The sequence below is a fragment of the Mesoplodon mirus genome, assembly GCF_964341445.2.
Source record: "Mesoplodon mirus genome assembly, chromosome: 12".
Lineage (NCBI taxonomy): Eukaryota > Metazoa > Chordata > Mammalia > Artiodactyla > Ziphiidae > Mesoplodon > Mesoplodon mirus.
The window spans coordinates 19013387-19028679 of NC_138988.1; the positions used below are offsets into that span (position 1 = coordinate 19013387).

A 15293-nucleotide genomic window follows, 5' to 3' on the forward strand; every position below is an offset into this window, starting at 1 on the left:
CCCTGAGGCAGCCATAGTGCAATGGAAAGCAACTAGAAATGGAGACTGGCTGTGCCTCTGAGTAGCTGTGTGACCTTGGGCAGGTTACTCGGCTTCTCTGGGCCTCCATTTACCCATTTGGAAAATGAAGGTGTTGGAGTAGTGGTCCCTGTCTAAGGTCCTTCCCGGCTCTCAAATCCTTTTTGATGCCTAGGGAGCATGTCAGGGGAGCAGACCACACTGTTACTAGGCAACCAGCAGGCACCCTGCCCAAGTTGCCTTGGTGACTGGATGCTGGAAGGGAGGGGCGTAGCTGCTGCAGCTCACTGCTTAATTATTTATGAGTGCCTCAAGTCTTTTTTGTTGCTTTCATTGCTAGGGGCTGTGGGGTCACCTTCTCTTCCTCTCTCCTGCTGCCCCAAGCTGTCTGAGTTGCGTGTTACGCAGTGGGAGAGCACATTGGCCTGGATCTCAAGCTACCCACGTTCTAGTCCTGCCTGTGTTATTTCCTAGAGCTGTGGCCTCGGGTAAGTCACCTCACCTCTCTGGGCCTCAGTTTCTCCATTTGTAATATGATGGGTGTGCGTAGGTAATCTCCAGGTTCCCTTTCTACCCTGAAATTATTGGAATTCCTGCTGCCCAGTTGCAAAGTGGGAAAAGATGAGGGGAATTTTCCTCGTTTATTATCTTCTAAGGATGATTCTGAAGAGTGATGACAAGAGTTAAGTCTCTTACACATTTCAGACAGGAAGGGAGCGAAAGTAATGCCCACTGTTCCCTCCTTGCTTCTCACCTTAGTCACGTTGCCTGACTTCTTTTATTAACCTTAAGGTGATTTAAATTTTATAGTTTTTGTATATCACCTGCTTCCAAAATAGATTTGAGGGGTTCACGGTATAAGATGCACACGTGCAAATGGATCATTAACATAAAAATAGGAATATATTAACATAAAAATAGTGATGCTTTTTCATTGGTTAATACTGATGTTGTGATTGAACAGCAGGTGTAATTTCGAGCATCCTGGAAGCCAAAGCAAAAAGAGAGGGAGGTACATAATTGATATTCAATAAAGACAAATTGCCAGACTGTTCCTAGTTCTAAATTCTGAAAGTGATTTATCATGTGGTGCATACTCTCTTTTAGAAACTGCAGATAAAACTTTTAAAATATTCCTTTCTTGCCGAGAGTATTGTCACAGAACATAAGGAAGAAGCTAAACTTGGCCGTTTGACTAGTTCTAATCAACAGAAAGCAAAAACTCCCTTTCTACCAATGCCTTAGAATTTTATATAAAGATTAAAGGTGTCACTAAGTAAATATAAAATTTCAGAATCAGCCATTATTTATAAGTCAATTATATATAAATGTATGTAACCATTTGCATGGTAATTTAGCAATGTAATTTAGCAATTTTAGACACAGGCAAAAATTCTTCTTCTCCAAACTTATTCTGAAATAAACTTGTGCAGATGAGGAAAGACATTAAATATAAAAATGCTTATGGTAGCATTATTTATCAAAGAAAAGGACTGCAAACCAAATAAATCTTGAGGGCTTGTGAATTAAATTACTCCTTTAGAATGGATTACTTTGCAGTCCTTAAAATGAAGTAGATTTATATGTTTTGATATGAAAGTCTTCAAATATATAATGTCAATTAAGGTAAGGAGGTGCGGCAGTGGTATAAAATGCTTCTATTTCTTTATAAAAGATATAGGTAGGTATACAGTTTATATTTGTAGATATATGCCTTTACAGGCATACTTGGATTTTTCCGGAAGGAAACTGTTAACAGTGGTTTCCTCTGGGCAAGAAGGCTGACAGCCTTGGGAGGGAAGGAGACTTACTATTCATTTTCTTATTTTGACTGTGGACCTGTTAGTTTTCCAGTTAGAGAGGCCGTAGAGACTGGCAGTTAGAAGCCTAGACTCTGGAGCCTGAATACGTATGTTCCAGTCCTGGCTCTCTCACTAACTGGGTGACCTTGGGGTTAATTTAACTTCTCCACTTCTCATCTCTTAAATGTGCTAATAATAGTATCTTCCTCATTGGATTTTGTGAGGATTAAATGAGTTAATAAGGATAAAGTGCTCAGAATAGCTTAAACACTGCCATATATGCATTTTCTGGAAAAAATAAAAGGAGAAATTAACCCACCCCCAAAATGCATCTAACCGAAAGCGCCCCTTGCATCTCAGAGGTGCAAGGGCTTTTAAATATGTCACTGCTTCCAGCATCATACGTTGTATAAAAATTATTTTCAAAGCAGGGATAGCAAAGCAGCGGTTTTGTTTTCATTGTGGTCATTTTATCAGAACTTGAATACCTTTTAGGGAAGGCACCTACCCTGGGATTCATAACAGGTGTTTACAATGCCTGTGAAACCCCCGAACCCATCTAGTTTTGTAGCTCCTCTTCTAGTCCATCCCAGAGATGCTCAGGCTAAGGGCGGAATGTATGCTAGGCCACGGAGAAAATCTTTGAGGAGACAGAACTCTACATCCACAGCTGGTAAAGGCCAGGGAGGCACTATCCAGAAATTTCAAGCTTGAGGAGGGTGTCCATGTCCATGCCATTTATGGCATGTGTGTTCACATGCCCTCATGCGTCTCCTTTTCTTTTGAAAGAGAGAATGATAGACACTTGCCAAGGGGCGGTGCTAGGAGGCTCAGGAATCTTAATGGCCATAGGGGCTTCCTCTGTAGTCAAAGGTGCAGAAAGCGGAGGGCTGGCTTCCTGATGCCCTTCCTCCTTCCTTGTGGGTGCTTTGGGGCAAGTGTGGAGACCTTGGGCTGATTTTGGGCACCCTCATTCAAAGTTGGTCACACTCTGGGCACCTCGTGGCCCCTTCAAATCAGCTGAGTTAGGAAACATGCAAAACTGACCTGGAACAACTTCATCCCCCGGTCAGTGGTCCTGGTTCTGTCTGTCTGACCCTTTCTTTCTGCACTCTTGGGCACTCCAGTCTCTATTCATTGGGCCAGCGGTTCCCCGGGCATCTGTCTCTCACATCCAACTGTGCTTCCATCTGCCCTTCCCTCCCTCCACCCCTCCTCCAACCATCTGCCAGCTTGCCCACCCATCCTTCAGACTGCTGGTATGTCCATCCACCCCTCCTCCCCTCCCACCATGTGGGTCTGAGACTCCATCCACTGGACCATCCATCCATCCCTCCCTCCATCTCTCTGTAGCCCACCCATACACCTTGCTCACCTCTGGATGCAGAACCCACCGCTTGACCCTTCCTCTGTTCCTCCCACCCCTGTAGCCTGGAATCCGTCCCCGCCGCTGCCCTGCCCTCCCCCAGACCCGCGAGTCCGTCAGTCACCGCACGCTGGGTCGGTGCCTGCGCCGAATCGGCCCCCCACTCGCGTGGACCATGCTTTTGTTCGGCGGCCCCAGGCGGGCCGGGCCCGGGCGGCCCGGCGGCGCGGCTTCCAGGCCGGGCGGGCGAAGGGCCGGGCCGGGGCGGGGCGCGCGCGGGGCGGGGCGGGGCGGCCGCGGCGGGGCGGGCGGGGGCCTGGGTGACTCAGCCGCCGCTCGCCCCGCGGTCCGTGCGTCCGCCGGCCTCGCAGGCGGGGCGGAGAAAATGGCGTTGCCCCCGGCCGCCGCGCCCCCCGCCGGGGCCCGGGCACCGCCGGTGCCCCGCGCCGCCGCCGCCGCCGCCGCCACCGCGCCGCCGCTGGGCCTGCAGCAGCTCTCGGAGCTGCGGCCCGAGCCGGGTGGGGTCCCGCTGCACTCGCCCTGGACCTTCTGGCTCGACAGGTGAGGGGGTCGCGGGGCTCGCCACCGCCGCCGTGCGCCCGCCGGGCCTGCGCCGCCGCTTTGTCTCGGGGCCCGCCTCCCACAACCCGGGCCGGGTGCGCTCGGGCGGCCCGGCCCCCAGCCCCGGGCCCCGGGCGCCGGCCCCGCCGCGCGAGCTCGCGCAGAGCCGGCTCGGAAGCCGAGGGTTTGGGGCCGGCGCGAGCGGCTGTCGGGCGGCCTCGCCTCACGGCCGGGAGAGAAAACACGCAGTCGCCGAAGTTTCGGCAGCACTTTTCCTCTTTCTTTCCTTCCGAAGAAGAAACGCCGGCGGGCGGGTATCCTGGCTGGGCAGTGGGAGATGCCGGGCCTGGCGGGGGTGATCCGTCCTCGCTGTAAAGTGGGGCGAGTGATGCTGTCCTGGTCACCCCCCACGGGGCTCTTGGGGGAACTCGGGACACGACCCTCGCCGTGACAGCGCTCGGGAAAGTCGACCAGCCCCCTGGGAAGTGTGCGGAGATGGTATTACTATGGCACAGCGGGCGCCTACCCCCGCCCACCGATGCTGCCTTTGAATTTTTTCTCATCCACTGGGCAGCTATTTCTTGAGCACTTACTGTGGACCCACACGCCTGCTAGGCGCTGGGGATTCAGTGGTGAGCCATGCCTCACCTTGTTGGTAAAGTGGGAACAATTACAGCTTTCTCAGGGGGCGGCTCAGGTACCTTCTCAGAACTGCCTACATGACTGCCGCACCTAAGTTAGCACCCCTCCTCCCTCCCTTCACTCACGTCCTCCCTGTTTTTCTTCATAAAGTTCATAATGCTACCGAGTTGTGTTGTGTAGGAAACTGTTTATTTTTCCATCTGTCTCAATCCCTCAACATTTCCCCCTCTGTTATGGGCCAGTGAGCAGGAACTTGTGCCTGGCACCTAGTAGGAGCGCAAGAAAATTTTGACAGATGAATAAATGGATGAATTGCAAAGTCCCTTCGTAGTATCTGTCACCCAGCCGGTGCCCAAGGATGACACTTCAAGGTTGTCCCAAGAGCTTAGGGAAGTTTTGATGACACTGTATCTCTATGGTTAAGTGTTAGGGAGGCATGGATGTGTCAGTTTTCTGTGAAATTTACTCAGTAGATGCAAATCTGTTTTTTAAAAGCCTTGTGTAAAATACCTGCAAGATTTTTAAAAAGTGATATTCATCTTTTCTTAGGGAGACAAGCTCATTCCTTTCTTCCTGTTGGAATTAGCACCCATCTTCAAGAACTGACACTTGGCATCATTGTCTTTTCTGGGGACACAGAGAAGTTGGGGGGTGGGTAAGATACAGTGAGTCTGCTTTTTTTTTTATTTTAGTATTTTCACTTTCGTTATGAGATGCTAAGAGAGCGTTTTACTGTCAAAACAAGAATGGTTTTGACAAATGTAGCAGAATGAAGTCATGTGCGTCTTTATTTTCCAAGGTGTGTTGTAATTGCTTTTACCTGGTATCTGTTTTCAAGGTGTTAAATCTGGACCTCTGGACCATTGGATACTGGTGGGCTGCTGGAAACAGTATCAAGAGAGTGTGTTTATAAACAGGTCAAAAATTAGTCTCCTTACAGGCACAACATTTTTAAGAATGGTCTAAGATACTAATACTGTATAGCAACACAACTTTTAAAGACTATCTGGTACCTTTTTTTTTTTGGAAGCATAGTTGATGTACAGTATTATGTAAGTTACACGGTGTACAATATAGTGATTCATAATTTTTAAAGGTTATACCTCATTTATAGTTATTATAAAATATTGACTCTATTCCCTGTGTTGTAAATATATCTTTGTAGCTTAACACAACTTTTAAAGAATATCTAATATCTTTTAAGTTAAGACCACGGTAACTCCAGTGAAGACAGACTATAGCTTTTCTACTGTGTGTTTGCACATTTTTGTTCTCTGAAGGCCAGTAATCAGATGAAACACGTTACTGCCACCATGTCCAAATCTTCAACAGAAGTGGCTGTATTAATTTAGAAATAATATTTAGTTCCAGCATTGCACATATGAATTCATTTTGCCTGATCAGTCATCCCATAGCTACTGTTGAACTTTCTCCACTTCTCTGGAGATGCAGGGTGCCCCTGTTTCCCTTGGGGTTGTGAACACATTGTGTTCTAGAGGTTCCCTTGTATCTTCCCCGCCCCCCAGAGAAACAAGATTGTAGAGAGGGTAGTAAGGCTCTCAGGAGAGCCCTCCAAGGGCAGCCTTCACCTCAGGTAGCTGATGTCTGCCGCCGATGACGTCAGTCTCGAGACCCACACCATCCAAAGGTCTCCTGCTACTTGAAAGTCTTTGGCACCTACCTCTTGGCCTGTCCTACCTTCCAGCCTACTCTGTGACGATGAACAAATGTTCTAGCCTCACTGTGCCTCACTTGCATGGTTTGTGAAATGGGGATAAATAATCAGAGGATATTCTGAGGGCTACATGAGCGCTGTGAATGTAAAACACGTAAAACACCAACAAGTGTCCTAGCCTAGAATACGTGCTCAGTAAATGCTAACTACTAAAATTATTATCCAGTGCTCCCTCATTACCACCCATTCGCCCATCAGTGGTTCCCCAAAGCAACTTGTCTGAATTCAGGGTTAGGAAGCCAGCATCCTAATTTATTCCCGTCATGGATGAATTTGAGAGGCCCCCAGTAGAGTTATGTGCAGTTTCAGTAGTAAACTCCAGTAAGTCTTTATTTGTTTTTTTGTTTTTTAATTAGACTTTATGGCTAAGGATTCAAACATTTGGGGGATAATTTTGGCTGGGGGTATAGGATGAAGAGTTTTCCTCCCCTTTTCTGGCTATGGAAAACTCGGACCCGTCTTGATTCTTGGAAGCCACTCTTGGTTGTGTGCCTCTGACTGCTTTGTTTTCATCTCATGGTGACCCCCCTTCTCCTCTTAAGTTTTATCCATGGGCTCAGTGCTCAGGCCTCTTCTCTTGTTCCCATCCACACCAGTGATCTCTTCCAGTCACAAGGCTTTCAGCTCCGTCTGTACACTGGTGATTCCCAAAACCTTACACTCACGCATCCAGCTCCTCCTCTCTGTCTCCATGTGGATGTCTAATACATGTCCTTACTCAACACGTGCCAAACCACTTCCCCGGCTGCCCTCCCCATCTTGTCTCCTTCGTCTGTGTCATCTCAGACCAGAGCAGTTAACAGCAACACCATCCTTCCAGTTGTTCATCCCCCCCAAATCTTGGAGTCGTCTGTGATTCTCCTCCTCTTCCTCCTTACCTCCCCCCCTTTTCTATCCCCTTCCCCATCCTTGTTCCTCCTGCTACATCCGTTAACAATAAATGCTATTGATTCTACCCTCAAAATGCATCTAGCATCCAATGTATTCTCACCACCTGCGTCCCAGACCCTGGACCACACCACGTCTGTCACCTGGGTGAAGGCAAGAGCATCCTCACTGCTCTCGTTGCTTCTGCTCTTGCCCCATACAGTTCATTCCCATCACAGCAGCCAAAGCGGTCCCTTTAAATAACACAGTTCAAACATGTCACTTCTCTGCTCCCGGGGGTCCTCTCCGAGCAAAGGCCAGAGTGCTTTTCATGGCCCGTGAGACTCTGCAGCATTTCCTGCGCCGCCTGGTACACCTTTCTCCTGCTGTCTGTCTGTCACTCTCCCTACTGCACGTGCCCTTCTGGCTTGCTGGACCCCTTGCTCTTTCTCCATCATCCTAAGCATGGGCCTTTGCCACTGGGGGTCCTTCCTCCTGGGATGCTCTTCCCTCAGTCATCTGCTAGGTCTGCGCTTCCCTTACTTCCAGTCTCTGCTCCAATGTCATCTTCTCAGCGAGACCTTCCCTGACCATTGGTACACAATGACCCGCATCTCCTGACACATTCCCCGAGGCCCTGCTCCTGCTTTACTGTCTCTGTAGGGTTAGCGCTGTTCGTCTGTCTTCTCTCCCCAGAATGTCCACTTCCCAGGGTTCTTTTCCCCACCACTTTGTCCTCAGCTCAGCTCAGAGCCTAGGACAGCTCAGCCCACACTAAATATTTAGGGGGCTCTTGAATTCTACCCACAGTGACTTTCCCTTCTCCTGTGGCGGCTGAGGTTACTCTAATTATCAGTTGCAAATCTGCATCCTAGTCCTGACCTCTCTCCTGAGTTCTGGACACACACGACCTAGCCTGTTACGGTCAACACCACCACCATCCTACCTGGAATCCCCTTCTGTCTCACGTACCCTTCCCCGTCCAGTTCTGTACTTGACGTTGCTCCAAGGCTAAGCTGTCCTGTCCTCTCCATGTCCCTCCCTCTGCACATCCTGGGCCCCTCCAGCTGCAGTCACACGCTGTAGCGTCCTGCTCCCAAGCTTGTCTCTCCCCAAGCCTCCCCGACCTGGGCTCACAGCTTAGCCTTCTAAACCACGCCTGGTCTCGTTGTTCCAAAACCCCCCTGCCCCTCTCCTCTGTCACGGCAGTGGATTTTTTTTTTTAACATCTTTATTGGAGTATAATTGCTTTACAATGGTGTGTTAGTTTCTGCTTTATAACAAAGTGAATCAGTTATACATATACATATGTCCCCATATCTCTTCCCTCTTGCGTCTCCCTCCCTCCCACCCTCCCTATCCCACCCCTCTAGGTGGTCACAAAGCACCGAGGACAGCAGTGGATTTTGACTCTGTGTCTCTCACCCCCTAAGGGTGCCTCTGTTGTGGGGAGGTGTGCTCCAGCCAGGTGGAATTGTGGGTCTTCAGCCCTACCTTTACCAGCAGCTCTGATTGACTTTTGTAGTAGAAACTTCTGTATTGCTCTTTTTAATGTGAAACCCACCTCCTTTTCAGCTTCATCACCTGTGTCTCCCCAGCTCCGTTATACCTCTCAGTCTGCCCATTCTCTCTGGCAACAACAGCAAACGCCTGGCCCTTCTGCTGGGTAAACCATGGACTTGCCAGCCTCTGAGATTTGTCTTGTGAAGTTCCTTCTGCTTGGGTCGCTCTCCTCCCCTTCGTCTGCCTAAAAAGCTGCCACACATCCTTCGAGGCCTTCTTGAGTTGCCACCTCTGTAATTGTCCTTCAGAGCACTTGGCCCAGTCGTGATTAAGTCCACCTCCTTTGTGGTCCTGCTGCATTTTTATAGCCTGTATTTGTATTAAGGATCATTAATTCCTCCTCCGTCCCTCGCTCGTGACCACGAGACACAGAACTGCCTCGTGTCTGCTCCCGAGTGCGCCTTAGTGTGCAGAGTAGGTACCTAGCGAGTATTCGTGCTCTTGTGTTTTGAATCGCAAAGGTGGGCCCTCACTACATCGCCCACCGACCCCACTCCATCAAGACGTAGCTCCGCCCAGTCAGCGTTAAAAAATACAGGTTCCCGTCCCTGCCCCAGACCTGCACCATCAGACCTCTGGGGTAGAATGTGCATTTGTAACAAATGCCTCAGGTGCCAGAACTTCACAGTTACTTCTCTGCTTGTTGATGAGATTACCTGAGCCTATTAGTCGCCAGTCACTGTTGTAGGTGCTGAGAATGCAAAGATGACAACATGGGCCTGGGCCTCCCAGGAGGTTACACACTATCTGCTTCAGTGGCATCAGGGAAGAGTTCAGCCAGGTACTGAAATCTAGAGGGACCCGCCTTCCAGGGTGGAGTACGTTCAAGCGTGTTCCAATGGTGTCTCCATAAGAACACGTCTCATGGAGCCGGGGTGGGACCAGGCTTGACAGAGAGGATCCGCAAATCATCCTTGTTCATCCCAGAGCGGCCTACTGGGTCTAGGTGAGGACAGGGGGCTGCATGGAAGGCCGTAGGTGACAGGGAGAAAGTGGCTGGAGTTTTGACTTTTCCTATCCTTTTTCCCCATTCTCGCCTTTCTGAACCCACAAGCTCTCTTAATGGCCAGGATTTTATTTTCTGTAAGAGGCAAAGGGGTTCTGGGTACTTCAGGCAAGGAAAGGCCCTGACCTAGGGGATCACAGCCTGTCCAGCTGTGGGTCAGTAGCTGCTTCCTACAGACAGGCCTAAAGGCCCTAAACATCCTCACTCAGAAAGCTTACTAGTCCTTACCTGGTACTAGCTTCTGGAAAATATGTTTTCCTGCTTTCAGACTTACAGATGCCATTTCCTTGTTTCCAAGCCTAAGCCAGCTGGCAAGACGTCAGTGACCTGGCCCTTCTTAGTTCCGTCGTCAGCTCCGGAACACTGTTACACCTCTCTTTCACCCAGCCTCCGTGTACTAAAGGATTAATTAGATATCGAGATGAAAAGAGTCCCAGTTGCTACCGGCAAGGAGCTCATAGGCCAGGAGTGACAATAGACAAGAGAAGGGAAAAAAAATCAAAATCAAATAAACCTGCAAAAATACAGCATTTAGATAGTTTCAATAGATGCACTATTAAATGTTATTAATAGGCCCTGGCCCGTTTTTGCAGGTGACCCTTTCTCAAACAGGAAGCTGGTGTAGCCACAAGCCACAGATCTATTTAAAAGTGATTAAAATGAAATCATCTTTAATGGAGTGAATGATATACAAGGGACCTCCTTCAAGTATCTGGGCTTGTGCAGATTTTCTTTCTGGCAGCTGAGCCTGATGTTAGTCAATTCAACAAGACGACGGGCTTTTAGGAGACATATCCCTGGCTTTCAAATTTTCCCCGTTTAGGTTATTCTCTTGGCTGAAATGAACTGATCTCTCATATAAGGTGAAGTCATCATTCGTTTTTTCACCAAACGTTTATTGTGTGCATGTGCCCTGGGCGTGTCTATCCATAACTTGGCTATCCTGTAACGTGTAAAGTTTTAAACATTTTTTTTCACTTTAACCTATTAATGTTCACAGCTGTTTACTTCAGTGCACTGGGCACTAGACTGGAGCTGTACATAATTATCCACAGAATCCTCACAATATTGAAGTAGGCTGTAGCAGCAACATTTTACACATGAGACATCTGAGGCACGGACAGGTAACTTGCCTGAGGTCACACAGCTAACGTAGAACAGAAACGGGATTTGGAGTAAAGACTGTGACCCCGAGCACTGGCATCCCTCACCCCACTGAACACTGCTTCCCTGTGCATATGAACAGCGAATGGGACACAGTTCTCCCATATTTCATATCCTCAAATATGGGAGCTGGGCAGGACTTGAGAGGTCATCTGGACCTGCCACTGAATTTCTCAAATAAGGAAACTAGGGGCAGTGTCACAGGAGATAATTAAGCCAAGGACTCCCTGCTTTAAAATTGACAGAGAAAAAGAAGAGAGCCCCACCTAAGACCCATGTTTAAGGGCCTTTATAGGATTGTCCTTCACATTTAATGATGACCCCATCTTAATCATCTCTTTGGGCGATGAAAAAAATGCATCTGTGAAAATGATGATTTTTTTACATTTTTCTATGATGCTGTCTATATTCCATTAGCTCTTATTTCCCATTTCTTATGGTGATTTGCTTTACATGATATAAATCAACAAACCTCAAACTTTAATGTATAGACAAATTACCTGGGATTCACCCGGTGTCAGGTGCGGCCTGGAGACTCCGCAGCTCTAACAAGCTCCCGGGTAATGCTGCTGGTTGATGGACTATAAGTGGCAGGGATGTGGGCAGGGTTTGGGGAAACCTTTTCAGCTTCTTTCCTTTGTAGGAAGCATCTCCAGAAATCCAGGTCCCTGGTAAGTGGTGCTGTGGTCTGCTAAGAGCTAGCCAAGGAATGGTTAAGATAATTTCTGAGGTACTGACAAAGGCATCTGTCCCCATGAATTTTATTCCTGAGCTCAGCCTGCAGCAACCAGGTGGGGTTTAATGGAGAAGGCACGTTTGGACTGCTGCAAAGTCAGGGTTCAGGGTTGCAAGGTGCAAAAGAGCTGAGAATGTAGTTGGTGCCGCGTTGTGTTCGCAGCACCAAGCAGGGTAGGGGTCCTGCTGGAAGTGATTAGTTCAGGCTCTTGACAAAGAGCCAGGTTGCCAGGGACCCTTGGTTCAAGTACCAACTCTCCTATTAGCCAACTGTGAGCCTTTGGGCAAGTCGCCACCCTCAGACTTAGTTTGCTTATCTGCAGAGTGGGGTTGCAACCGTTATTTACCTCACGGTGTTTAATTAGTGATGCATGCATGTAGCACAGGACGTGTGGTCTTTTCACCTACTGGGAGCACAGTAAGTATCTCTTGATACTTACTGTGAGAGGATAAGAGAGAGGATAAAAATGCTTTGAAGCATCTCAGACTCAAATTGAGCTAAATGAGTTCTGTCTTGGGAAGATTCTCAGGAACCTGCTTTAATGAATGGATAAAGATGATTTGCAAATAACACATTGAATTATTGCATGTAAATGGTGGTTATGTGCCTGGAAACCATTTACGTTGAATAGTTGGTCCAACTTATTGAACTTCCTGCCTTCTCCTAATTCCCCAAGTGAAAAGGGATTTTAACCAGTTTTACGTAGAGAATCTTAAGATGCATTTGCTCTAATTCCGTGATTAAGTTGAAGACACACAGGGGCAATATAAAGCTGGACTTGGGGATTTTGTAACATTAAGAGTTCCCCTGACATCTTACACTAATCATCTACTTGGCAGACCTCGGAGGATCCCTTCCCACTCCTGCCTTAACCATAACAGCTTCCGGATTCGCCAGGTCCAAGTGGAAGCAGCTCCTGGAAGCTGTGGCCTTAAGCCCAGAAAGACTGGCACCGGGTGGGCTTTCTTTCCTGAGGATGGACCCAGGAGTTTCTCAGCTCGGTGTCACTCTCACAGGCTTCTTGGGATTTTTGCCCTCGGTCCCACAGAGTAGAAAATGTGCTCGGTGTCTCTTAGTTGTGACGGCTTCCCCCTCTGTTCCTCTTCTCTTGCTGCTGCCGCTGGGGACAACAGCCACTGTCGCCTGTTAGATGCCAGTTGCTGTGTAAATACTTTACGCGCCTTAGCTCTTGCAGTCTAAGTAGCAGTGTAAGTAGGGGTAGAGACCACTCTCAGAAAGGGGAAGCGAGGGTCAGGGGAGTCAGGCTTGTCACACAGCGGGTGGCTGGCGGAGCTGGAACTCAGTTCTGTCCATTTCAAAGACCATCCTCTCAAGCCCTCTGCTTTCCTGCCTTCCTGCCACAGCCCAGCTTGGCTTTTGTTTGGTAAGTTATCTTCCTCTCATGTCCAGCCTCAGAAAATGATGACCTGTAAATGCGTTCTTCCCGAATTGTGTTCCTTATATCACGTTCTGGGGTATCATCATTGCCAAGGGTTCTGGTGGCGTCTAACCCTGTCCTGCGTCTGTGCTTCTACCCCCCAGCCCCTGCCTCCCAGCAGTGTGGCTAAATGGGTGGTGGTGGAGGAGAGGGTGAGTGGCAAGGGCAGTGGGTGGGCCCAAGGATGGAGTAGTAACCTAAGAGAAGGGCTGAGAGGGGGATTTGGCGGAAGATGTGCCATCTGTGACCACCCGTGCTCACAGTGACTGCTTGGTGTTTTACTGAGAAGCGTCCTCATCCAACAGGAGGATCGTGGGCATCAGAGCCAGAGAGACCAGGGAAAGGACCCAGATCTGCTCCTCAAAAACAGGCTCACTGAGTTTGTTTCCTAGTCTGTAAATGGAGATAATGATACCAACCTGGCAAGCTGGCTGTAAGGATTAGAGATCTGTGTGCAAACCCCTCTCATATAGTACGTGCTCAGTAAAAGGAAGCCATTGTTATGTTACTATCATTAAATCAGAGGGGAAACTCCTAGTGGAACAACTCAAACTCCTTAACCTGATCCATCCAGGAGGCGTTCCTTGTTCCACTGCTGTGTTCTCAGCTCCAGCTGTGTACTGTGAGAGGGTGACATAGTATTCAAAGAATGTGAAAGTAGGTCCTGATTCCTTGCCTCTGCGATTGTCCACAGCTTTGGCCATACAGCCTTCCAGGAATGGACACGTTCAACGTTATATTACTGGTACATTCCTCCCTCAACTTCCTCTCACACTTCCTGCCTCCCAGGCCAACAAAGAGGCACCTAAACATTGTTTCTTTGCCCTCAGGAATGTGGGAAATTCAGAGGCAGGGGCGCCGGCTCTAGAGCTTACACGCCCTGAGGACGAGGGCTCCGTCTCCGATGAGCGCTGCTATCTCCTCGTCAGCTAAAAGAGGTGTGCAGTGAGTCTCTGGTGGGTAAATAGACTACAGGTCTTCTTAGGCTGTTTGTTGCACGTATACGGCAGGGTTTCTCAGCACGGACTCTTGCCATTTTGGACCTGATCACCCTCTGTTGCGGGTGCCCTCCTGTCCAGCCCTGGCTTCTGCCCGCTTGATGCCAGCAGCACCCCTCAGGTGGCGATCACCGGAAACGTCTCTGGATATTGCCAGATGTCTTCTCCTCAGAGGCCCCATCACCTCTACCTAGGTGAGCACTCTTGGTCTGCAGAGAGAGGGTTTGGTTAGGGTTCTGTTGAGAGGTTTGGGTTTGTAACATGAAGGAAGTCAAAAGATTTTTTTAAAGATGTGAGAATGTACTGTATGTATGATACCAGTAAAAAAAAAAAAAAAAAAAAAGTCTCTTTCATTGAAATCCACTACACACACTTCCCTTCCAGTTGCTGCAACTATCTGTTAGAGGGACAGGGAAGAGAGGGTTGCCGGCTGCCTGCTGCCAGGGCTGCAGCTTTGCCAGCAGCTGCCCGCACTGCTACTTTAAGAAACAGTAACTGTAGATGGTACAGCTTCCAGTTCAACTTTGAATCAGCAAGTCCAGTACAGACTGACCTGTTTACAAGGCAGATCACGTACAAACCTCGGCTTGTTTTGCCTTTTGAAATTGATTTTGTGGATATGGCCCAGTTCTGTTTGCTAAAGATGGCTGAGGTTCAGATTTGGCTTGCAGGAGAATGGCTTTCCTTGCGCTGGCCAAGCCAGCCAACCATTCACTACTGTCAGAAGTGCCGACAGCATGTTTCTTATTTTGACACCTGGATATTCATAAAACTGTCCAGCATCTGGAAGGAACCTTGAAAATTAGAGAATCCAACCTCCTTCATTAAGAAATTAGGCAACTCATGGCACAGGGAGATCACCTCGGTGCTTGCGACCACCTAGAGGGGTGGGCTAAGGAGGGTGGGAGGGAGATGCAAGAGGGAGGAGATATGGGGATATATGTATATGTATAGCTGATTCACTTTGTTACGCAGCAGAAACTAACACAACACTGTAAAGCAATTGTACTCCAATAAAGATGTTAAAAAAAAAGAAATTAGGCAAGTCATTTTCCATAGAAACTGACACATTTCCTTTCAAACACCAATACATCAGCATCCTAAGATGTTAAGCAGAATAGAGCTATTGTTGAGTGTGATCCTGTTGGTTTTAGTGAGGACCTTCTCTACCTTGATCTGATGGAAAGACTATTTGAAGAACATAAAGTGAACACAATCTTGTATTAAAAGTAGGATTCAGCAAAAACGGCAGCCTTGATGAGAACACACCAAGAGTCAATTATAAAACTCCATTAAAAAATGTAAGTGTGTAGGGGCTTCCCTGGTGGTGCAGTGGTTGAGAACGCACCTGCCAACGCAGGGGACACAGGTTCGAGCCCTGGTCTGGGAAGATCCCA

The 15293-nt window shown here is 48.4% G+C and overlaps 1 protein-coding gene across 3 annotated transcripts in view; it reads left to right on the forward strand.

The window, feature by feature from the left end:
• Positions 1-489: 489 nt before the first annotated feature.
• The window catches only part of EIF4E3 (eukaryotic translation initiation factor 4E family member 3), a 41836-nt gene continuing 27032 nt past the window's right edge, over positions 490-15293 (forward strand). The window contains exon 1 of one of the 3 annotated variants that reach the window (XM_082639806.1): positions 490-506. Coding sequence is in view for 1 of the 3 variants with exons in the window: in XM_082639804.1 (XP_082495930.1) it covers positions 3572-3747 (176 nt within the window). In the remaining 2 variants the exon portion in view is untranslated. Of the gene's footprint in view, positions 507-3542; positions 3748-4044; positions 4062-15293 lie in introns of those variants that run through there. The other 2 variants (XM_082639804.1, XM_082639805.1) reach the window with 2 other exon arrangements.